At 36.8% G+C, this 23,048-nt stretch overlaps 3 protein-coding genes across 3 annotated transcripts; all 3 read right to left on the bottom strand.

The window, feature by feature from the left end:
* Positions 1-1,637: 1,637 nt before the first annotated feature.
* LOC113067397 (cytochrome P450 2K1-like) lies at positions 1,638-6,087 on the bottom strand. Its single transcript, XM_026239789.1, has 9 exons — positions 5,884-6,087; positions 5,632-5,794; positions 4,988-5,137; positions 4,742-4,902; positions 4,441-4,620; positions 2,896-3,037; positions 2,604-2,788; positions 2,372-2,513; positions 1,638-1,825 (listed from the first exon to the last, which is right to left on the bottom strand). Exons 1-9 carry the CDS (start codon positions 6,085-6,087, stop codon positions 1,638-1,640), a joined length of 1,515 nt encoding a protein of 504 aa, XP_026095574.1.
* A 2,752-nt stretch (positions 6,088-8,839) lies between these two features.
* Positions 8,840-17,707, bottom strand: LOC113067398 (cytochrome P450 2K1-like). The gene is made up of 9 exons (XM_026239790.1): positions 17,457-17,707; positions 17,209-17,371; positions 16,603-16,752; positions 16,357-16,517; positions 14,153-14,332; positions 13,857-13,998; positions 13,590-13,774; positions 10,029-10,170; positions 8,840-9,171 (listed from the first exon to the last, which is right to left on the bottom strand). Exons 1-9 carry the CDS (start codon positions 17,658-17,660, stop codon positions 8,984-8,986), a joined length of 1,515 nt encoding a protein of 504 aa, XP_026095575.1. The 5' UTR covers positions 17,661-17,707; the 3' UTR covers positions 8,840-8,983.
* Positions 17,708-18,882: 1,175 nt separating this feature from the next.
* On the bottom strand, positions 18,883-22,310 carry LOC113067399 (cytochrome P450 2K1-like). Its single transcript, XM_026239791.1, has 9 exons — positions 22,081-22,310; positions 21,833-21,995; positions 21,157-21,306; positions 20,913-21,073; positions 20,228-20,407; positions 19,853-19,994; positions 19,589-19,773; positions 19,355-19,496; positions 18,883-19,070 (listed from the first exon to the last, which is right to left on the bottom strand). Exons 1-9 carry the CDS (start codon positions 22,282-22,284, stop codon positions 18,883-18,885), a joined length of 1,515 nt encoding a protein of 504 aa, XP_026095576.1. The 5' UTR covers positions 22,285-22,310.
* Between the last annotated feature and the right edge of the window lie 738 nt (positions 22,311-23,048).

Genomic DNA, 23,048 nt, shown 5'->3' with positions numbered 1-23,048 from the left:
ATGGCAACATATAAACTTTGACCCCTCTAGTTTATCTAACTTCCTGCGGAACCGCCAAATACAAAGGTGAACAGAAGCAAAGAAGAGACGAAGAAGAAAAAGTAGTAGCTAGCCTTGATCGAGACTATTATATTTTATATTTATATTGTTTATATTCGTATTTAAACCTCAATCAATAACTTGGTTATGGATCATGATTATGCTTTGCCTGCACGTTCTGTGAAGCGCAAACGCATGGGTGAAATAAATGACCTGAGATGGTTTTGGGACAAGAGAAGCAACAAGACACGGGTAAATATTGGAGTTGCTTTGTGACAAGCTGAAACTACAGCGAGATGTCGAACTCGCTTGCATTCTGATAAACAGGTATGCATCCATTCAGCTAACTGTATCTATCCGTATATTTTGTGAAACGATGATGTCTTGTGTAAAATGTAGACGGACTAGCTCTCATGTAAATCTACATTTGTTTTATATCTAGCTGGGTAAAGTAGTTTCAAATGCAGTTCACTAACTTGTTCGATATCATAGTATAACGTAAGTATAATTATTAACGAAATGCGACCGTGTTTTTTAACATATATTACTACTAGCTAGATGGAATGTTGATTTGATAGGGGTCTCATAATTCATATATCTCTCCGTTCGAAAAGACGTGATTGTCAAAATACTAAGTTAGAATGAGTGAGGAATGATAGGGAGCGACATGGCGCGTGTTCCAATGAACAACAACTCCCATGAACCTACGCTCTTTCCCGACGTCATCAAAGTACGTCTTATGTTATTATTTTGATTGAGTGACCCCTAGTGGCCAAAAATTCCATACTGCACGTTTAATACTGATATGTCAAAACACTATTGGTAGTTATCTATACTATAATCTTTACAATGATTTAATCAGAAAAACACAAATCCTATTGGCACAAAGTTCATGATTGCATCTCTCACCTATTTGTGAAGTTTTTTTTTTTTTTAATGGCATAATGTGAAGATAAAGCAGAAAACTACAATTTACACCACAATAACTGTTAATAAATTAATGGACAGATGTCAAAAAAATTTCAAAAATGTTGTAATTATTAACAAAGAAGTCCAGTAAACTAAATATTTCAATAATGTAAATAAAATAGTTTTTCTTTTGTAAACCTGTGTTCTGTTTATTCTAAAAAGCTGCATGCTGACTGTATAAAAGTCATAATTATGGCATAAAAAGACAAAAGTAGTCATAACAAAATTACCACTGTCTGCGCATGCTCTGTGAAAGTGCATGATTTTGCATAGCGAGTGGTCACTATTGATTTAATTTTGCATCCAAATTATAACAACCTTTTATTTCCCCAAACAATCAGTAAAAACATTCAGTAAAATATAATCTCAAAATGTTTTGTTCCTAGACCTGTTACAACCTTTTATTTATCTGAGGAGTTTGCAGAAATTGTTGCTTTCACATTTTGCTTATTATGTATATATATATATATATATATATATATATATATATATATATATATATATATATATATACACACATTTACTCAAAAGAATGAGTAGAAAAAAAAGTGCAGATGTCATTCAACTCTGAAACGAGCTGAGATGTTTGGTTTCCATAACCTTTTAAGGACTGCTGATATTTTCTTCATTCAGGAGCGTCTGATCGCACACAGCTTGTGTGGGGATGGATTCAAAGTTATTCCTACTACTCCTTTGAGATCCAGCTCATCTCCAGACACTCCAGGTTGAGTTGTGAAGCGGTAGCTCTGAAGAAGGGAGGTGAAGAACAGGAAGAGCTCCATCCTGGCCAAACTCTCTCCAAGACAAACCCTGCGTCCTGAATATGAGAGAGAGAGACAGACAGTTGAATGGTCTGTTGGATTAAAATGCTGTCTAGGTTTTGGAACAGAGCTAATGGGAGCTGGCGCTTTCCGGTGTGACCTGCTGAGATGCAAGTAGAACTGTAGAAAGAACGTAATATCCAGTAATGCAAACTACCCTGATAATGCTTGACGTCTTGCAGATGTACGTATGCTATCTGGGAACTTGGGACTTTGTTTGTCCAAGTATATAATTTTAATTGGATTTTTTTTTTTACTTTAATCTTTTAATTAAATATAATGTTTCAAATGATTTGTGTAATTTATAAGTGTATGTGACAAGCGATATTAATAGAGTTGTTTTGGACGTATTTAGCACAGAAATTTGTGTGAAATTAATGGATTTGACCTGCAAAATCTTCCAGAGCTGGAATACACTTTTGGACAGATTTGCAGTTTGGAGAAGTTAACCCTAGTTGCTGAAAGTTAGTTGGTTATGTATGATGGGAACAGATACTTCTTTACTTTAGCATTTTTTATCTTATACTAAAGTTTCACTTTACCTGCAGAAAAGGGCATGAAAGCATCTCTTTTGACAAACTGGCCCTTCTCATCAAGGAAGTGTTCTGGGTAAAAGCTGTTTGGTTTTTCCCATTCGCTTGGATCCTTCAAAACTGACATCAGCAGAGGAATTACAGTGGTGCCCTAAAAAATGGAGAAAAGACAAAACCTTAATGTTCAGAATGCACATGGTATCTTCACCAGGCCTTATACATATTAATTCTTCTGACAGACCTTCTTGATGAAGTATCCATTGAAGGTAACATCACAGCTGGTGACATGTGGTAGACTCAATGGTACTATGTTTGCCAGTCTTTGAGTTTCATGGATCACAGCATCTGTGTATGGTAATTTCTTTCTGTCTTCCACCACTGGCTGACGTCCACCGATCACTCTGTCAATCTCCTCCTGAACTCGATCTGCACACAAATACAGAACATAATTGTTCCTTTGGACTAAAATAAATAAATTGTGGAAAAATAAATTCAGCACTGAGGGAAAACTCTTGACATTACTGTGTTTTTACCCTGAATATGAGGATATTTGGCCATGAGCATCAGACCCCAGCGCAGAGTTGTTCCTGTGGTGTCAGTACCAGCAACAAAGAGATTTATCACAGACATCATAAGGTTCTCATCATGAAAATATGAGTCCTTCTTCCTGGATTTCTGTCAAATGAAATACACACAATCTATTCCCTTTAGTTACTTAAGTTAAAATCTCTTGAATAAACAAAAAAAAACTATTCAGATATTGTGCAAACTGCTAATTTTCATCAGCCCCCTGAAAATTTTGACGACTAGAGTAAAGGGGATCATTGAAATATGATCAAGGCTGCATCTCATTTCTAGTTTTACTTGATCTTAGTGCAGCGTTCGACACCATAGATCATGACATACTCATATATCGATTACAAAACTATGCAGGTATTCAAGGGCAGGCTCTAAGGGCAGGTTTAGATCCTACCTGTCCGATCGCTACCATTTTGTTTACTTAAATGGGGAGTCATCTCATTTATCATAAGTAAAATATGGAGTGCCACAAGGATCCGTTCTAGGTCCCCTTCTATTTTCAACATACATTTTGCCCCTTGGTAATATTATTAGAAAATACGGAATTAGCTTCCACTGTTATGCTGATGATACTCAGCTATATATCTCTACGAGACCAGATGAAACCTCTAAATTATATAAGCTAACAGAGTATGTTAAAAATGTAAAAGATTGGATGACCAATAATTTTCTCCAATTAAATTCGGATAAGACAGAGATATTAATTATCGGACCAAAAAACATTACACAGAATCTTGTAGATTACAATCTGCAACTAGACGGATGTACTGTTACTTCTTCTACAGTCAAAATTCTGGGTGTTATATTAGACAGCAACTTGTCTTTTGAAAATCATATTTCCAATGTTACAAAAACTGCATTCTTCCATCTTAGAAATATTGCCAAGCTACGAAACATGTTGTCTGTTTCTGATGCAGAAAAGCTAGTTCATGCATTCATGACCTCTAGACTGGACTATAGTAATGCACTTCTAGGTGTTTGTCCTGCTTCTTCAATAAACAGGCTACAGGTAGTCCAAAATGAAGCCAATTTTACAGTCTCTGCACTGGCTACCTATTAAGTTCCGTATCAGTTACAAATTATCATTACTTACCTATAAGGCCCTAAATGGTTTAGCTCCTGCGTACCTAACTAGCCTTCTACCCCGTTACAATCCATCACGCTCCCTAAGGCCACAAAACACTGGACTGATGCTAACCCTGAATCAACAACAGAACTAACAAATATTGCTACAAGTGTTACTGAATCATTTAATAATAATTATTTTTAATAATATTAATAATGTTCATCATCTGGCTGACTACGACTTGTATACATTTTTCTACAAATCCTGTCATACGTGCACAAACTGACAGTCACCACTTATAAGCTATTACTAAATATTGTAGAAACATAATTTTCTGTAAAGTTGCTTTGTAATGATTTGTATTGTAAAAAGCGCCATACAAATAAACTTGAACTGAATTGAAAAACTTGAATTGAATTGATATATTACATACCTCTTCTTTCTCTTTCTGGATGAGAAAAGAGTCGACAAATCCCCTGCGTTCCTGTGGATTCAGAGTCTCCTGAAGCGCATTGATCAACTTTGTAATCTGTTGTCTACTTTTGATAATATTGTTTAAAACAATCCTTTTGTTTTTCAGGAACGGACCCAACCATGGAAATATGTTGTAAAGCTAGAAATGGACACAAGATCAGAAATCCAGAAATGCACTTTCAAAATGGGTGTTTTGTACATAAAAAATAGGTTTTATAGTATCTTTGAACAAAATTAGTTAACATAATTATTATACTCACCATCATAGAAATTGATCCACCAACCCTAACATTTTCGTTTGCTCTGTCGACCATTTCAGTGAACTGAGGGTCTGTGTATTCAAATCTGCTGCCGTACACGATAGATGAGATGATGTTTGACACGGCGTAGTTCACAGGCTGTGTCGTGTCGAAGGGTTTCCCTGTGAAGAGGAAACAACAAACCATCTCTCAATGGATCTTAGAAACTAAGAGCATGATTGCATGTGTGTGTTTCTCAGCTTGTACCTTCAAACTTATCAAACTCTCCTTTCAGATACTGAATTTCTTCTATGATTTTCTCTTCACTTCCTCTCTTGCCCATCCCAAAGTCCCTCAGGTTGCTGAGAGCGAAGCGTCGCATCTCTTTCCAGTTCTCTCCATTGGAAAACACGATCCCTGATCAACACAAAAACATCTGACAATGAGTCTGCAGCAAATCTAGCAAAGAATGATTATGCAATGAGTAGATTAACTTTGGACCTTTGGGACGTTTAAAATGTCAGATTTTTTAAAAGCATTTTATGGCAGGTTAATAAATGAATAATCTATTCGCAAATCAATTAATATGCTACTTTAAATAAGTAAAAAATAATTACACCAGTTATTGCTGGGAACCAATAACTCACTGATTAAAGACAGCATGCATTTTTAAGCAAAAAAGTCCCATAATCAAATATCCTTATAATCCTTATAATGAGCTCAAATAATAACGACCTTATAATGAGACAAATGAAAATCTATTTTTTCAGTAGTCATACACATTAGAGTATATTTCATTGGCCTGAAAAGGCCATGAATACTGGAAGCTTTCGCAACATATTTGTTTTGTGAAATGTCTTGCATTTACAGTTTGCACATTCATTTTAGGCAGAAAAAAAGAAGAATCCTACCATGCTCATCATTCATTATCCTGAAACTATGTCCAATATCTCTTTCGCCGAACTCTTCAGCCTGGTTCACAAGAGCTTCTTTGACGGTTTTGTATCCAACTAAGACCACCGTTTTTTTGGGACCCAGAGACACTTGGAATATGTTCCCGTAGGTTTTAGACAGCTGGAGAATACAAAGAAAGACATTTATAAACAATTCTCAAAATGTTCGTCTACTATTAGAATTTGAATGTTTTTTAGTCAAGTTCTCACCTCAAAAAAGGTGTCAAAGGGTCTCTTGAGGTCAAGGGTCAGCAGGTTCCCCAGCAGCGGCAGTGGTTTGGGTCCCGGTGGCTCTTTCCCTTCTTTCTGAGGTTTAGATCCATTAGAAAGCAAATACAAAACCAGAAGCAACAGCAAAGCTCCCAGTAATGTACCAGTGCTGGAAAACTGCAGCAGCGACTCGAAAAAAGCCATTTTCTCTCTGAGCTTCTCAGCTGATGCACTCACACATTTATAGCAGCTGTGTAAAGGGAGGGACTTTATGTGGTCCTAAACAAATAAAAAAGTTGATCAGAGGTAAGGGTTGGCCTGATTACATCAGCATGTATGTGACTCCCTTTGGTGAATCATTAATCTTCTTCAGCCTATTAATCTGAGACAGGAACATTATTTAAGCAATAAAGCAACAAATTTAACACAATCTTAAGAGCAATATTATTACACTTATTTAGACTAATTATTTTTTTGCACATGAGAAAAGAATAAGATGCCCCATAAAAGTATCACAGTGATCCATATACAGTAGGCTACTGTATGCCTGCGATTCTCCAGACCCATTAAAAGCCAAAGAGTAGGAAAATAAGTCACAAATAACATTAAATAATATGACACTGTATGTTTAATGAAACATATATTTGTATATTTACATTAAAATCGTATGTTTAACTTAGTATAACGTAATGTCAGTTAACATAATGTATAGTGAGTCCATTCATTATATGTGAAATATCTATTCACCTTGCCCATGAGACACAAAGTTCATGAGTACATCTCTCACCTCTGTCACACTTCAACCTAGAGTGACTTCAGACCTGCTTTCATAGACCTGATTAGGCAATATTTTGTCAGAGATTTTAGGTTGTAAAACCATCTGACATGTAAATTAACTGGCCAGCTCTTAGTGGGTCACAGATCTCTTATCAGTGTCTCTGATGGTTTTAAAAGCAAAAATAACGTTCACAAAATCCACAATTAGGATAACTAAATGTCTAAGAAGGAAACACTCCCAAAATCTTTTGAAGCTGATGTAAGGCTTGTGGGTGCAATCAAACTTTACAGTATTTTGTATAAATGTATGTCACTTAATAAGAGTCAAAATAGACATGTTACAATAAGGTTCCATTCATCCCCACCACCAAAAAGACAGTGTATTTACTTGATCTTAGTCCTGCGTTCGACACTATAGATCATGACATACTCATAGATCGATTAGAAAACTATACAGGTATTCAAGGGCGGGCTTTAAGATAGTTTAGATCTTACCTGTCCGATCTATACCACTTTGTTTACTCAAACAGGGAGTCATCACAATTATCACCAGTAAAGTATGGAGTGCCACAAGGATCTGTCCTAGGTCCTCTGCTATTATCAATATACATGTTTCCCCTTGATAAAATTTTATAAGAAAATACGGAATTAGTTAGTTTACTTCCCGGAGCAGTGGGCATCATTTATGCTGCAGGACCTGAGGAGCAGTTGGGGGTTTGTGCCTTGCTCAAGGGCACTTAAGTCATGGTATAACCAGCCTGAGACTCTCAACTTTAGGGTTCAAGTCAAAGGATAGGGTTCAAGTCAAAGGATAAACGGAGGATGACGAGAGAGGACCAGGCCTGGATTTATGTTGTTGCTATATTATGTTTTATGTTGCAGTTGTCTTTGAGGGGCTGCTGCTTTTACTTTCGTTTCATGTTCGTTCATTTATTTATTAAAGATTTGTGTTTAAATGTTCACCGGTTCCCACCTCCTTCTTCCCTAAACTTTGTTGCAGTACCTAACTAGCCTTCTACCACAATCCATCACCCTCAAGTTTGCAAAACTCTAGACTTTGACAGTACATAGGATAGCAAAGTCCACCGAAGGAGGTAGAGCTTTTTCACATTTGGCTCACAAACTCTGGAATAGCCTTCCTGATAGCCTTCAGGGGTTCAGACACACTCTCTCTGTTTAAATATAGATTAAAGGCAAAGCATTCAATTAATGCATCTCATCTTATCATGTACTGCAGTTATATATGATCAAATGTACATTATTATTCCTTAGCTTGGGTTGAACATAATAATTTGCTTGGAACAGCAGCTACGCTTTCTGCCACAGCATTGACATCCTGTGGTTACTAGGAATTACAATCTAGGACTAGGAATTAGTCTGGATCCAGCCCTTACAAAGACCTGAGATGACCGAAGTCCTGAGAAGAGATGATGCAAATCACAAAGATAACTTCAGATAATGCCAGATAATTTTGCTACAAGTTTGATTGCAACAATCACATCATTAACTGAATTTTACTGTATGTTCTGCCATATGTACATCAGTTTGACAGTCACCACTGATAAGCTACTACTAAATATATTTTAGAAACTTAATCTTCTGTAAAGCTGCTTTGCAAACGATTTGTATCGTGCTTACTGCATACAGTCTTTTCTAAAGCTATAATTTAAGAAAGAAAAAATATACATTTTCGTCAAAAAACTGCCACTTCATTAACTGGTCTTCTCTCATAAATCATGTTTGAATGGCTAAAGGAAGATTTAAACAATTATCTTGACACATTTGGGGTATTGATGTTAAATGTAAGGAATCATATTTGCACAAAATAAAAAAATAAAAAACCTTTAAAAAAAATTATGATGCCGTCTGCTTTCTGTGCATGCTCCGTGAAAGAGCGCTCACTTTTCTATCTGAATCTGAACAATCAGTAAACAACATTCTTCATTGATTAATTTAGACTCAAAATGTTTAATTCCATTAAAGCTATTTTCTATAAATTTTTACAATTGTGGTTTTACACAAATTTTTCATTATTATTTACATATATATTCACTCAGAAGAATAGCCCTTACTACAACTAACTAGAAATTATAAATGGTTTTGCTGCATTAACCATAGTTTAACAATCGTATTTGTAGGAAAACTGTGGTTATACAAATGGTAATCAATACACACACACACACACAAAAACAATGCTACTACACTTTTACTATAATAAAACCATGGTTAATTTTTGTAAGCGAAGTACTGTAAAACAAGTGTCAAAATCATATTACAACAAGGAGAGTTTTGTTTCTGCGATTTCTGTTCATATTTTCTTCATTCAGGAGCGTCTGATCGCACACAGCTTGTGTGGGGATGGATTTAATGTGACTCCTACTACTCCTTTGAGATCCAGCTCATATCCAGATACTCCAGGTGGAGTTGTGAAGCGGTAGCTCTGAAGAAGTGAGGTGAAGAACAGGAAGAGCTCCATCCTGGCCAAACTCTCTCCAAGACAAACCCTGCGTCCTGAGAGAAAGAGAGAAAGAGACAGGTTCTAACAACGCCCGTCAATGTCAAAATTATTGTGGTAGCCAATCAAAATAAAAATGGCGGGCTTTACTAAGGACTAGCGCAAACTCTATTGCGATGCTTTAGGTACGATTGAAGAGAAACATAAGTACCAATAAAAATGTAACTGTTTTCACAATATGTTAGACGACCGACAGTATATGTAGTCAGGCAAACTACTATTTTTGGCTACAATTAAGCCTTTGATCAGGCATATGCTATACTTCAAACTTTTGCGCAGGTTTTTGCCCCAATCTGAAGTCTGGAGAGAAGTTGAAGACAGTTGTCAAAAATTGGAAAGCAAGTCCTGTCACTGATCAAATTCAAATGGTCGAAAGTAGGTTAACTTTATTCTCAATAAAAAAAATTTTGGTGTATTAATGTCAAATGAAGAACTATGATAAGGCTGTTACTTAAAAAAACAATCATGTCTGTTAATCTTACTCTGTTAATCAAAACTATGATGCGTAAAATTTTAAATTAGGAGATCAACATTTAAAAATACTGACAAAAAAGTATAGTTATTAAAAAGTCATAACATGTTTTCCAAGTTATATTCAAAAAGTTATATTCTGGCCTTAGGAGTGAATGTGTGCGTATATTAAAATAAAAATACTACTTGCAAATAGTACAAATGCATTATTCTAAATAATTTCTAGTTCTTTTACAGTTTTTCTTTCTTTGTCTTTATTATTACTCTTAATTCCCTTTAAATTCTTTAATCTTTTAATTCTCTGAAACTGAAAAGACCATTATTATCTAAAATTGCTTCGGTCCCCTGAATACTAAAGACATGTTACAACCTTGTACTTTACCTGCAGAAAAGGGCATGAAAGCATCTCTTTTGATGAACTGGCCCTTCTCATCAAGGAAGTGTTCTGGGTAAAAGTTGTTTGGTTTCTTCCATTCGCTTGGATCCTTCAAAACTGATGTCAGCAGAGGAATTACAGTGGTGCCCTAAAAAATGGAGAAAAGACCAAAACCTTAATCTTCAGGATGCACATGGTATCATCACTATGAATTTTACATATAAATTCTTCTGACGGACTGTTACATCTTTCTGTTTTTCCCTGTTGACTCTGCTAATAAGTGCAGACGTTAGTTGGGCCACAGGTTCAATCAATCAGTAATTAAACCACTGAAGGTGTTAGTATAAAACACCTTGGTGTTAATGGACTTATTGAACTAGGCTCTAGGAAATGTTATGTCAATATGGGTAATATTGAATAATCATTTAAGTCTAAGATATTTTCTGGCACTTTATTTTTTAAGAGAAGGTTATTAGGATTATTTGGATTTATTGGGGTCAATTTATTAACTAACCTTCACTTCATCTTTTATTCTAGTTCAAAATGACTTTGACTGAGGAATTCAGTGTTGAACTTTCTGAGAAGTTTCTAGATAGGTGCACCAAAGAACAACTTTTAGAACTTGCAGAAAGTCATGCTATTGTTTTGTCTAGTAATGATAAGAAGTGAAAGGAAGACTTGTTAAGAGCTGTGAAAGCCAGTTAATAGTCAAAGGAATTCTTGTTATGATAGATGAGACTAGTTTTGTTAAAGTATTGTCCCCAGGTGTACAGAGAGATTTAACTTCAAAAGAAAAACAAACACAGTTTGAAACCGATAGATTATCTTTTGAGGGTACAGAAACCTTAAAGATAAGGATTGGGAAAAACAGGATTTAGCTCAATTTGAAAGAGTTGCTTCTTCTCTGAAATGGCCAGAAGGCGACTGGACTTTACTTCTACAGTGAGTCTAACAGGGACGGCTCAGGAAGTGCTTGCTTCTCTTTCCAAAAATAATTGAAAATTTTAAAAAGGTAAAAATCGCCATTTTGAGAGCGCGTGAGTTAGTGCCCGAGGTATATCGTCATCGATTTTGGGGTTACAAAAAACTTGAAAAATAAACTTGCGTTGAATTCACTCCGGAAAAAGAGATAGTTTATGTGATGGTGTTAGTATTAGAAGGTAGAAACATTGAATCAGTTGAGGGAGTTGATTCTTGTAGAAGAACTTAAAAACTGTGTACCAGGGTCTGTATCTATTTACTTGAATGAGCAGAAGGTCCTGACCTTAGCTAATGTAGCTGTGTTGGCAGATGAATTTGTTCTGACTCACAGAGTTTCTTTTCCTGATAGAGCGTCAAGTGAACAAAGTAAAGTATTTTCAGAATCAGTGGACACCAGTGGTTCATGTAGGTTGTCTACAAACTGGAAGGTTGGTGGTTCAATCCCCGGCTCCACCTGACCAAGTGTCGAGGTGTCCTTGAGCAAGACACCTAACCCCAGCTGCTCCCGATGAGCTGGATGGTGCCTTGAATGGCTGACAACGCAGTCTGTTTGTGAATGTGTGTATCAATGGGTGAATGTGAGGCAAATTGTAAAGCCCTTAAATGGCCATGTGGTCTGTTGAAAGCACTATATAAATGCAGTCCAGTCCAGCTAAGCCAGTTTGATTAGTTGGGCTTGAACCGCTGGGGATTAATACTCAAGAGCAGAATTCTGTTAGTAAGAAGGTGATAATGTGAGTAGATGTTGGGGATAATTATATAGAGTATGCCTCATTTATCACTATTGGCATCGGGAGCCGCGCAATCCTTCTTGTTAGAGGGAGTTCTTCCACTCAGGTCAGACTGCAACAGTTGAAAGTGAACCATTTGGTATGACCTTAACAGACAACATTACTTTGGACTCATCTGGTTATTTTTCTGGGGAGTTTGTCTCTCAGCCGAAAGGTGTATCGGATTATCATTTGCTCTCTATTTTTAATGTCTCCAGGGAGAATTTTCAACGCAGGAGGGTATTGGATATAGTCCAAATGAATTGGTATTCAGACATGAAGTTTGTGGTCCCACTGCAGTTCTTGCTGATAACTGAATCCCCACTGAACCCTCCAAAAATGTTCTGGATTATGTTAGTGGTGTTCAGTATCAATTGTATGAGGCTCGAGCAATTGCCCAGAGAAAACTGGGGAAGTTACAGAGTAAGATGGAGAGGTTGTTTGATAAAAAAGCAGTATCTCGGGAATTTGGGGTTGGAGAGCAAGTATTAGCTTTGTTGCCCCTTGTAAATAACCCTTTTTCAAGCCCAGTTTGCAGGTCCTTATTCATTCCTTAAATGCCTCCCTGGATTATTTGTTGAAAACCCCAGAACAACGCAAGGGAGTACAGGTTTGTCATATAAATCTGTTAAAGCCGTATTTTCCTCTTACATCTTCTGTTGGGTTAGTAACCACGGTGTCAGATGATTCTTCACATTGGAACGAGAGGGGACTTCCTCTTCAAAGAGGTTCTCCTTGGATTACTTCGGGAATAACGGCATTAATCAGTCTTCTCGTGGTGTTATTAACGGTTGAATAATTCTGAGATGTAAGAAAAATTGGACCATTATTTACCCCATCTCTCTCTGTCTGAGAAATGTGACATTCTTAAGTTAGTGCATTCTTTTCCTAACTTGTTCTCCAATATGCCTAGTTTCACTAGAGTAATTGAACATGATATTGATGTGGGTACTGCTTCACCAATTAAGCAGCATGCTTATAGGGTAAATCCTAGGAAGCGTGAACTGTTGAAAAGGGAGGTTGTTTATTTGTTTGGCTAATAACTTGGCTGAGCCCAGTTTTAGTGCTTGGAGTTTACCTTGTCTTCTTGTAAATAAGCGAGATGGAGCCTACAGATTCTGTACAGACTATCGTAAGCTAAATTCCATCACTAAGCACAACTGTTTTCCATTACCCAACATAGAAGATTGTGTGGACCAGGTGGGGTCTGCTAAGTTTGTGAGCAAATTTGACCTTTTAAAAGCAGTCCACTGACTGCTAGGGCAAGGGAACTTCTTGCCTTTGTGACCCCTGATGATTTCCTCCAATGCAGTGTCATGCCATTTGGAGTTTGAAATGCTCCAGTAACCTTCCAGCACCTTATTAACAAGGTATTGTCTGGTTGTGAGGCTTATTGGATGATGTGGTCTTGTTTAGATCATATTGGGCAGATCACTTAGTCCTATAAATTGTTATTTTGTCATTTGACAGAGGCCTCTTTAACTTTAAATCTGTCAAAGTGCGAAATTGGGAAAGCTACGGTCACCTACTTGGTTAAGTATAACATTTTGGTGCGCCTTAAAGTAAAAGGCTCTCACTTTTTTTATCTCTCTCTCTTATACATCTTTTTGTCTGTAAGTTTTTGTTCCTTTTATTGATTCGTAGTGTTCGAATATTTGCATCTTTAGTTACCACGTGCGTTTTTTCCCCCACCCCCATAGACATCAGTTTCTTTAGATTGTTTTCTTGTTTTGTAACAATAAATTGGCTTATTGTTTAACAAATTGGTTGTTTGCCTCGTTTGCGTTGCGGTATATGAGCCAGCCGTAACACGGACCTTCTTGATGAAGTATCCATTGAAGGTAACATCACAGCTGGTGACATGTGGTAGACTCAAGGGTACTATGTTTGCCAGTCTTTGAGTTTCATGGATCACAGCATCTGTGTATGGTAATTTCTTTCTGTCTTCCACCACTGGCTGACGTCCACCGATCACTCTGTCAATCTCCTCATGAACTCGATCTGCACACAAATACAAAACATCCTTTGGACACCATTTAATAAAAAAAAATTGGAAAACTCTTGACATTACTGTGTTTTTTACCCTGTATATGAGGATATTTGGCCATGAGCATTAAACCCCAGCGCAGAGTTGTTCCTGTGGTGTCAGTACCAGCAACAAAGAGATTTGTCACACTCATCATAAGATTGTCCTGGTGAAAGTACGAGTCTTTCTTGCCAGATTTCTATCAATTGCAATCCACAAAATGCATTTTTAAAATATATATATACATATTGATTATTTATTCACTGAGCACAAAAACTTTTTCAAATGAATATACTTCTGAACCCGAAATGAAAGTAGACTTATTTAAAAAATAAGAATAAAAAAGGGAGTACCTCTTCGCTCTGTTTACGGATGAGAAAAGAGTCAACAAATCCTCTGCGATCGTGTGGATTCAGAGTATCCAGAAGCCCATTGATCAAATTCATCATCTGTTGTCTGTTTTGCAGAATATTGTGTATAATAATCTTTTTGTTTTTCAGGAATGGACCCAACCATGGAAATATGTTGTACAGCTAGAAATGGACAATGAGAGACAAGAAATAGATTAGAAAGAGTGACTTTCATCTAAGATGCACTTTCACAAGTATCTGTGGTAGGTTTTTTGCCATTCTACAAAACAGCAGTAGCAGATAGTATTTACATTTTGCTAATGTATTTGTGTAAAATTTTGAATTATCTATACTTTATCAAAAGATATCAACATCCACTCCTAGATGGGAAATGTCTGATTCATGAACGAGCTGATTGATTTCAGTTAACTTCACAATTCACCCTGAATGATTTTTGGACAATTGGATTGTTTTGATTGCAGCTGTTCTGAAGTTTTGATTCAGTATTCCAGTCAGACTGATCCAGTTAAAGCTCCAATATGGAGGAATTTTGTAATAAAATTTCCAAAAATAACTTGCACAGTGTGATATATTTCCTCCAGTTGTGTACTTACAATATCTCAAAAGTCTCCAAAGATTTTTTATTTCAGAGAAATTCCGATTTTAAATAACTGGCCGTCCCGGAAAAGAAATGTCGCCTCTCAGTGACGCAATGTCTGCTCTATACTTTTTTTCCGGTGTAGACCATGTGATGTTCCACCACACCGGAATATCACATGGTCAAATGCGGAAGTGGTGGTTATGTTATAGCCGCGCGTATGGTTTGGTTGTCGTTGTTATGGATCACGATTACTCTTTGGCGAGTATTGAAGTGCCAGTAAAACGTAAGCGTCCATATTCGGATACACGCAGACTGTGTGACAAACGGAGGAATAAAACCAGGATAAATATCGGCCAGGCGTTTACGAGATGGAGAGAGCTGCGCGAAAATCTTGGACTTGACAGAGACTCTGCTCTCGCGAGTGTATTGATAGACAGGTAAGCAAATCAATTATTTATTCTGTTATTGTACAAGTAAGATATGAATTACACCACATGCCTGTACATTCTGTCACTGTAGCATTTTTTTTATCAATAACGTTACCTGTGAGAAAATAACATAACGTGGCAAATGGACTGTTTCAGTTTCAATAATAGCACTTATAAACAAAGTTATATTGCTCTTTGTACTAAGGTAAGGATTTTTATCACGTGTGGTGACCGAGTTTATGGCAGTACAATTAAATACAATCGGATATGTGTTGTTAAAAATATATTTAGTCATTATTTGCAAATGTTCATTCAAATTTACTTTTAGAACGATTGGTTTGAGCACGTTAAACAACACGGCATTAACCATAAACACGTAACACTGCACAACATTAACCCAACAAATCATTTAACAAATAGCTGTAAGTTGTAACGGGATAATATATGTAACGGAGGCCAGAGAGTAGTGCTGTGCAGGTAAACCTCACTCCCAGACGCTAGTGGCTGTAGCCATTTAGCCTCCTTGTTAGTGCGTCCGCCTCCCATGCCGAAGACCCGGGTTTGAGCCCCACTCAGAACGAGTGCGAGGAGCGTCAGAGAGGACCCGGGAGAGAGGGGTTACATATAGGATAACATTTCACGTTCCTTGCAGTTCATTAGTTATGATGACATAAAATAATACGATCAGATATACAGGTAATACAAAAACAAATAAATTACCTCATCCGTGATCATGATTCGTTTATCCAATTTAGATACATTGCTATGGTGAAAACGCATTAAAAACGACATCTCCCATCGTCACCTGCTTCATAGAGTCATCAAGCTTCGCCTTTGTTATTGTTGGAAATGCGCCCTCTTGTGGTCAATTACAAAAATCGCATACTGGAGCTTTAACAATTGACTGAACTGTTCATGAGCCAATGAGCCAAGAACCAGGATATTGTAGGACCTTGTGTGCACGCACGAAAAGTTGCTAATGCTAAATTTTATTTTTGATGATTGTAAATTAATAGCATATTTAGATTTTGTGAAATAAATCTGCTGTAAATGTTTAATCTGTTTAAGTTTAATTTGAGTGCTTTATACAGAACTGCAAAACAGTTCCCTTATGTGTAAATAATACATTTTATAATTGTCATTTTATTAACTCTTGTTAACATATAAATCATAATTACCATCATAGAAACTGATCCACCAACCCGAACATTTTCGTTTGCTCTGTCAACCATTTCAGTGAACTGAGGGTCTGTGTATTCAAATCTGCTGCCGTACACGATAGATGAGATGATGTTTGACACGGCGTAGTTCACAGGCTGTGTCGTGTCGAAGGGTTTCCCTGTGAAGAGGAAACAACAAACCATCTCTCAATGGATCTTAGAAACTAAGAGCATGATTGCATGTGTGTGTTTCTCAGTTCGTACCTTCAAACTTATCAAACTCTCCTTTCAGATACTGAATTTCTTCTATGATTTTCTCTTCACTTCCTCTCTTGCCCATCCCAAAGTCCCTCAGGTTGCTGAGAGCGAAGCGTCGCATCTCTTTCCAGTTCTCTCCATTGGAAAACAGGATCCCTGATCAACACAAAAGCATCAGCCCATTAGTCTGCCGAACACCAGCAGAAAGTTAAGCAGTGAGTTAAACATGCATTAACCTTATACCTTTGGGACATGTTTCAGCATGCATTTTATGGCAGGTTAATAAGTGACAAGTCATGAATATATGTTACATATTCTGTCACCAAATATTGCTGGTAACCTACTCATAATTAAATGCATTTCAGGGTTTTCATCATTAACGTGGCTGGTTCCCACCAAATGTTGTATACATCCTTAGCTCATATTTTGGCAACTTTAATTAAAATCCTTTTTTGTTCAGTAGTGATACACATTAGAGTATATTTCATTGGCCCTGAGACCCATGAAGGTCTGAATGCTTGTGCAACACCTTTTCTAATGTTTTGTCAAATGCCTTGCATTTACAGTTTGATCATTCATTTGTTGCAGAAAAAAAAATAAGAATCATCTTACCATGCTCATCATTCATTATCCTGAAACCAGGTCCAATATCTCTATCACCAAACTCTTCTGCATGGTTCACTAGAGCTTCTTTGACAGTTTTGTATCCAACTAAGACCACCGTTTTTTTGGAACCAAGAAACACTTGGAATATGTTCCCGTAGGTTTTAGACAGCTGGAGAATACAAAGACATTTACAAACAACTCTCAAAATGTTCGTCTACCATTAGAATTTGAATGAGTTTAAGTCAAGTTCTCACCTCAAAAAAGGTGTCAAAGGCTCTCGTGAGGTCAAGGGTCAGCAGGTTCCCCAGCAGCGGCAGTGGTTTGGGTCCCGGTGGCTCTTTCCCTTCTTTCTGAGGTTTAGATCCAGTAGAAAGTAAGTACAAAACCAGAAGCAACAGCAAAGCTCCCAGTAATGTACCAGTGCTGGAAAACTGCAGCAGCGACTCGAAAAAAGCCATTTTCTCTCTGAGCTTCTCAGCTGATGCACTCACACATTTATAGCAGCTGTGCAAGGGAGGGACCTAATTCTAAACATTTTTTTTAATCCATGAGAAAAACAGGTTGGTGTGGTCATGTGACAGGCTGTGATGAATTATTAATCTTTATTCGGCATGTTAAAACAGGACAGGAACATTATTCAAGCAATAAAGCCATAAAAGCAAAGGAGTAGGTTTAACAATCTTTGTTAAATATGATTGCATGCTTTTTGGTTTACATACAGTATGAGATATTGTCTACATTTGACAATAGTCAGCAAATAATGAGCACATCTGAGCTATGACACACAGAGGTCTATGACCTTTATTCAACTTTAAAACCTGCGTAACCTCTCACCTACCACCACCTTGTATTGTGTTCAGATGAGTAACGTCTATCTTTAATCAAAAAGGTTTGAAGCTTTTTTATTAATTGTATTTATATATATATGTTTTAAATGTTATACGAATTAAATCAGACACACACAAGTAATCCGTTTACTTGAGAATTAAAACCAAAGTTTGACTTTCACCTAAATTTGTCAAACTGTCAGTGACAGCTTTAAAAAGCACTGGTTTGCATTCAGGCAGTTGGTGTAACTATGTGCATGTGTAATTGAAAAACATTTTACTTCAACTTTATTAAAACTTCACATTTAAGCATAGAAGCATTGTGGGACAGGATCGGTGGACAGTAAAACTAGGCTGAAACTGTATCCATTTTGATTTCTTCACAGCACGTGTGAAAAGACCTCAATTAAATTGCAATATGCTGAAAATAAAGAAGAGCTCTTACATCACTTTATACAATAATATGCTAAATACAATGCTTGCTTCAAAAGATTTATTTGTGAGATAAAACACGTGATGCTTCCATGCAAATGCTCTTTGCACAAGCTTTGTATAAGAGCCCTCGTGCTTCTTTCCACTAGGTACAGGAAGGTTGCAATTGTGCTCTATTTAAACGCAAAGTAGAAGAATTTTTATTTCTCTGTACAATAAGTTACAACATCAATTATTGATTTATAATCTAGCAACACAAAGTTTATTTTTCATTACTATAATTGTCTAAGAAGTTTTATAATCCCCAATTTTTTACATGTATATACATTTACTCAGAAGAACAGGCACTGTAAAATGAGTGTAAAAAAAAATAATGCTACAATGAGGTTGTTTCTGTGTTTTCTGATTTTATTTTCTTGAATCATGAGCGTCTGATCGCGCACAGTTTGTGTGGGGATGGATTCAAAGTTATTCCTACTACTCCTTTGAGATCCAGCTCATCTCCAGATACTCCAGGTGGAGTTGTGAAGCGGTAGCTCTGAAGAAGGGAGGTGAAGAACAGGAAGAGCTCCATCCTGGCCAAACTCTCTCCAAGACAAACCCTGCGTCCTGTATATGAGAGAGAGAGAGGCAGTTGAATGGTCTGTTTAAAATGTCATCTAGGTAGGCAGCACAACAGGTTTTGGAAGAGCTAATGGGAGCTGGAGGGCCGCTGATCAATTGGCTGGTCTGCCTCGAATAGTTCAAATGCATTGCTTTATAATAAATGTTAGTGATTGTACTGGTTTCCTTTCTTTTTCTATAATTCCTTCAAATAAAAAAGACCATTATTATCTAAAATTGCTTCAGTCCCCTGAACATGTTTACAGCCTTGAGCTCAAGTTTCACTTTACCTGCAGAAAAGGGCATGAAAGCATCTCTTTTGACGAACTGGCCCTTCTCATCAAGGAAGTGTTCTGGGTAAAAACTGTTTGGTTTTTCCCATTCGCTTGGATCCTTCAAAACTGACATCAGCAGAGGAATTACAGTGGTGCCCTAAAAAATGGAGAAAAGACCAAAACCTTAAATGTTCAGGATGCACATGGTATATTCACCAGGCCTTATACTTATTAATTCTTCTGACAGACCTTCTTGATGAAGTATCCATTGAAGGTAACATCACAGCTGGTTACATGTGGTAGACTCAAGGGTACTATGTTTGCCAGTCTTTGAGTTTCATGGATCACAGCATCTGTGTATGGTAATTTCTTTCTGTCTTCCACCACTGGCTGACGTCCACCGATCACTCTGTCAATCTCCTCATGAACTCGATCTGCACACAAATACAAAACATCCTTTGGACACCATTGAATTAAAGAATTTGGAAAAACTGTACATTACTATGTTTTTACCCTGTATATGAGGATATTTGGCCATGAGCATTAAACCCCAGCGCAGAGTTGTTCCTGTGGTGTCAGTACCAGCAACAAAGAGATTTGCCACACTAATCATAAGATTTTCCTGGTGAAAGTACGAGTCTTTCTTGCCAGATTTCTGTCAAATGCAATCCACAAAATGCATATTTATTCAGTCTTTATTTTCATTATTTATTCACTAAGCTAAAAACCCATTAGAATGAATATACTACTAAACCCAAAATGACAGTAGACTTATTCAGATCTTGTGCAAACTGATGATCTTCATCTTCAGTGTTAATTTTCAGTAAAGAGAATCATAAGTGAAGATGCAATAAGCAAAAAAATAAAAGGAAAAAAAAATGAGAGTACCTCTTCGCTCTGTTTACGAATGAGAAAAGAGTCAACAAATCCTCTGCGATCGTGTGGATTCAGAGTATCCAGAAGCCCATTGATCAAATTCATCATCTGTTGTCTGTTTTGCAGAATATTGTGTAAAATAATCTTTTTGTTTTTCAGGAATGGACCCAACCATGGAAATATGTTGTACAGCTAGAAATGGACAATGAGAGACGAGAGATACTTAGTGACATGTTCATCAAAGATGCAAAGATGGGAAACGTCTTGATTCATGAACGAGCTGATTGATTTCAGTTAACTTCGCAAATTCACACTCAAAGATTAATTGGACAATTGGATTGTTTTGATTGCAGCTGTTCTCAAGTTTTGATTCAGTATTCCAGTCAGAGTGATCCAGTTAACAATTGACTGAACTGTTCATGAGCCAATGAGCCAAGAACCAGGATATCGTAGGACCTTGTGTGTGCGCGCGAAAAGTTGCTAATGCTAAATTTTAGTTTTGATTATTATAAATGAAAATCATATTTAGAATATGACTTTCAAATATGAATGAAATAAATGTGCTGTAAATGTGTGATCCGTTTAAGTTTGATTTGAGTGCTTTATACAGAACTGCAAAACAGGTCCCATATGTGTAAATAATACATTTTATAATTGTCATTTAATTAACTCTAGTTAACATATAAATCATAATTACCATCATTGAAGTCGATCCAGAAACCCGAACATTTTCGTTTGCTCTGTCAACCATTTCAGTGAACTGAGGGTCTGTGTATTCAAATCTGCTGCCGTACACGATAGATGAGATGATGTTTGACACAGCGTAGTTCACAGGCTGTGTCGTGTCGAAGGGTTTCCCTGTGAAGAGGAAACAACAAACCATCTCTCAATGGATCTTAGAAACTAAGAGCATGATTTCATGTGTGTTTCTCAGCTTGTACCTTCAAACTTATCAAACTCTCCTTTCAGATACTGAATTTCTTCTATGATTTTCTCTTCACTTCCTCTCTTGCCCATCCCAAAGTCCCGCAGGTTGCTGAGAGCGAAGCGTCGCATCTCTTTCCAGTTCTCTCCATTGGAAAACACGATCCCTGATAAAAAGAAAAGGCATTAGCCCATTAGTCTGCAGCAACACCAGCAGAAAACATGCATTAACCGTATACCTTTGGGACATGTGTTTCAGCATGCATTTTATGGCAGGTTAATAAGTGACAAGTCATTTCACAAATGACTGATCATGAATTGATATGTTACACATTCTGTCACCAGATATTGCTGGTAACCTACATATACTCACTTAAGACAGAGAAATTAACACAATTTCAAGCCAACAGTCCCATAATTAAATGCATTTTAAGGGTTTTCATTATTAAACTGGCTGGTTCCCACCAAATGTTATATACATCCTTATAATCAGCTCATATTTTGGCAAATTTAAAGAAAACCTTTTTTTTTTTTCAGTAGTGATACACATAAGAGTATATTTCATTGGCCCTGAGACCCATGAAGATCTGAATGCTTATGATCTGATATACCTTTTCTAATGTTTTGTCGATTGTCTTGCATTTACAGTTTGATCATTCATTTGTTGCAGAATAAAAATAAGAAGAATCCTACCATGCTCATCATTCATTATCCTGAAACTATGTCCAATATCTCTCTCGCCGAACTCTTCGGCCTGGTTCACTAGAGCTTCTTTGACAGTTTTGTATCCAACTAAGACCACCGTTTTTTTGGGACCCAGAGACACTTGGAATATGTTCCCGTAGGTTTTAGACAGCTGGAGAACACGGAGACATTTACAAACAATTCTCAAAATGTTCGTCTACTATTAGAATTTGAATGTGTTTATGTCAAGTTCTCACCTCAAAAAAGGTGTCAAAGGCTCTCGTGAGGTCAAGGGTCAGCAGGTTCCCCAGCAGCGGCAGTGGTTTGGGTCCTGGTGGCTCTTTCCCTTCTTTCTGAGGTTTAGATCCAGTAGAAAGCAAATACAAAACCAGAAGCAACAGCAAAGCTCCCAGTAATGTACCAGTGCTGGAAAACTGCAGCAGCGACTCGAAAAAAGCCATTTTCTCTCTGAGCTTCTCAGCTGATGCACTCACACATTTATAGCAGCTGTGTAAAGGGAGGGACCTAATTCTAAAAAAAATTTTAATCCATGAGAAAAACAGGTTTGTGCAGTCAGCATGTGCAGTATGTGAAAGGCTGTGATGAATTATTCATCTTCATCAGCATGTTAATACAGGACAGGAATATAAAACATACGTATGATGTAATATAATATAACGGATCATGAAAGACAAAGTTTAGGTTTGATACATTCTTTGCACTAATACCGTTGCATGCTTTTTGGTTTATATATGCACTAAATATTGCGATATTGTCTACATTTGACAATAGTCAACAAATAATGAGCACATCTGAACTATGACACACAGAGGTCTGTGACCTTTATTCAACTTAAAACCTGCGTGACCTCTCACCTACAGCCACCTTGTATTGTGTTCAGATGAGTAACGTTTAAATTGAAAAATAGTTTTGAGCTCTTTTATTTATTTTATATATATTATAAACTTTATAAAAAAAAATGTCTTTAGGATTAACACATTTTTCTAAATAAGCTTTAAGATGTGCTGCAATATTCAGGCAGTTTGTGTAAATGTGTGAATGTGTAATTGAAAAAAAAACATTTGCACATAATTAAACTTAAACACTTTAACATCTTGTTAAAACCTTCTAGCAACATGCTAATCTTGCTTATTTCATGACAACAACATGTTAATCACGTTAGCATGTTGCTAGCATCATGCTAAACATGTTGCCATCTTGTTAA

This window comes from Carassius auratus, linkage group LG28B (assembly GCF_003368295.1).
Source record: "Carassius auratus strain Wakin linkage group LG28B, ASM336829v1, whole genome shotgun sequence".
NCBI classification, from domain to species: Eukaryota; Metazoa; Chordata; class Actinopteri; order Cypriniformes; family Cyprinidae; genus Carassius; species Carassius auratus.
The sequence above is the reverse complement of the archived record's forward strand: the minus strand, read 5'-3'. Positions and strand labels throughout refer to the sequence as shown.

Excerpts from the sequence above, each read along its gene's own strand:
- LOC113067399 (XM_026239791.1), bottom strand. The coding sequence starts at position 22,284 with ATGGCTTTTTTCGAGTCGCTGCTGCAGTTTTCCAGCACTGGTACATTA. Across the intron at positions 21,074-21,156 it reads AGAGTTTGATAAGTTTGAAG|GGAAACCCTTCGACACGACA; the intron begins GTACAAGCTGAG and ends TCCTCTTCACAG. Across the intron at positions 19,774-19,852 it reads CAAATATCCTCATATACAGG|ATCGAGTTCATGAGGAGATT; the intron begins GTAAAAACATAG and ends ATTTGTGTGCAG.
- LOC113067398 (XM_026239790.1), bottom strand. The coding sequence starts at position 17,660 with ATGGCTTTTTTCGAGTCGCTGCTGCAGTTTTCCAGCACTGGTACATTA. Across the intron at positions 16,518-16,602 it reads AGAGTTTGATAAGTTTGAAG|GGAAACCCTTCGACACGACA; the intron begins GTACGAACTGAG and ends TCCTCTTCACAG. Across the intron at positions 14,333-16,356 it reads GTGGATCAGTTTCTATGATG|CTGTACAACATATTTCCATG; the intron begins GTAATTATGATT and ends GTCCATTTCTAG.
- LOC113067397 (XM_026239789.1), bottom strand. The coding sequence starts at position 6,087 with ATGGCTTTTTTCGAGTCGCTGCTGCAGTTTTCCAGCACTGGTACATTA. Across the intron at positions 5,795-5,883 it reads CCTTTGACACCTTTTTTGAG|CTGTCTAAAACCTACGGGAA; the intron begins GTGAGAACTTGA and ends TGTATTCTCCAG. Across the intron at positions 4,621-4,741 it reads GTGGATCAATTTCTATGATG|CTTTACAACATATTTCCATG; the intron begins GTGAGTATAATA and ends GTCCATTTCTAG.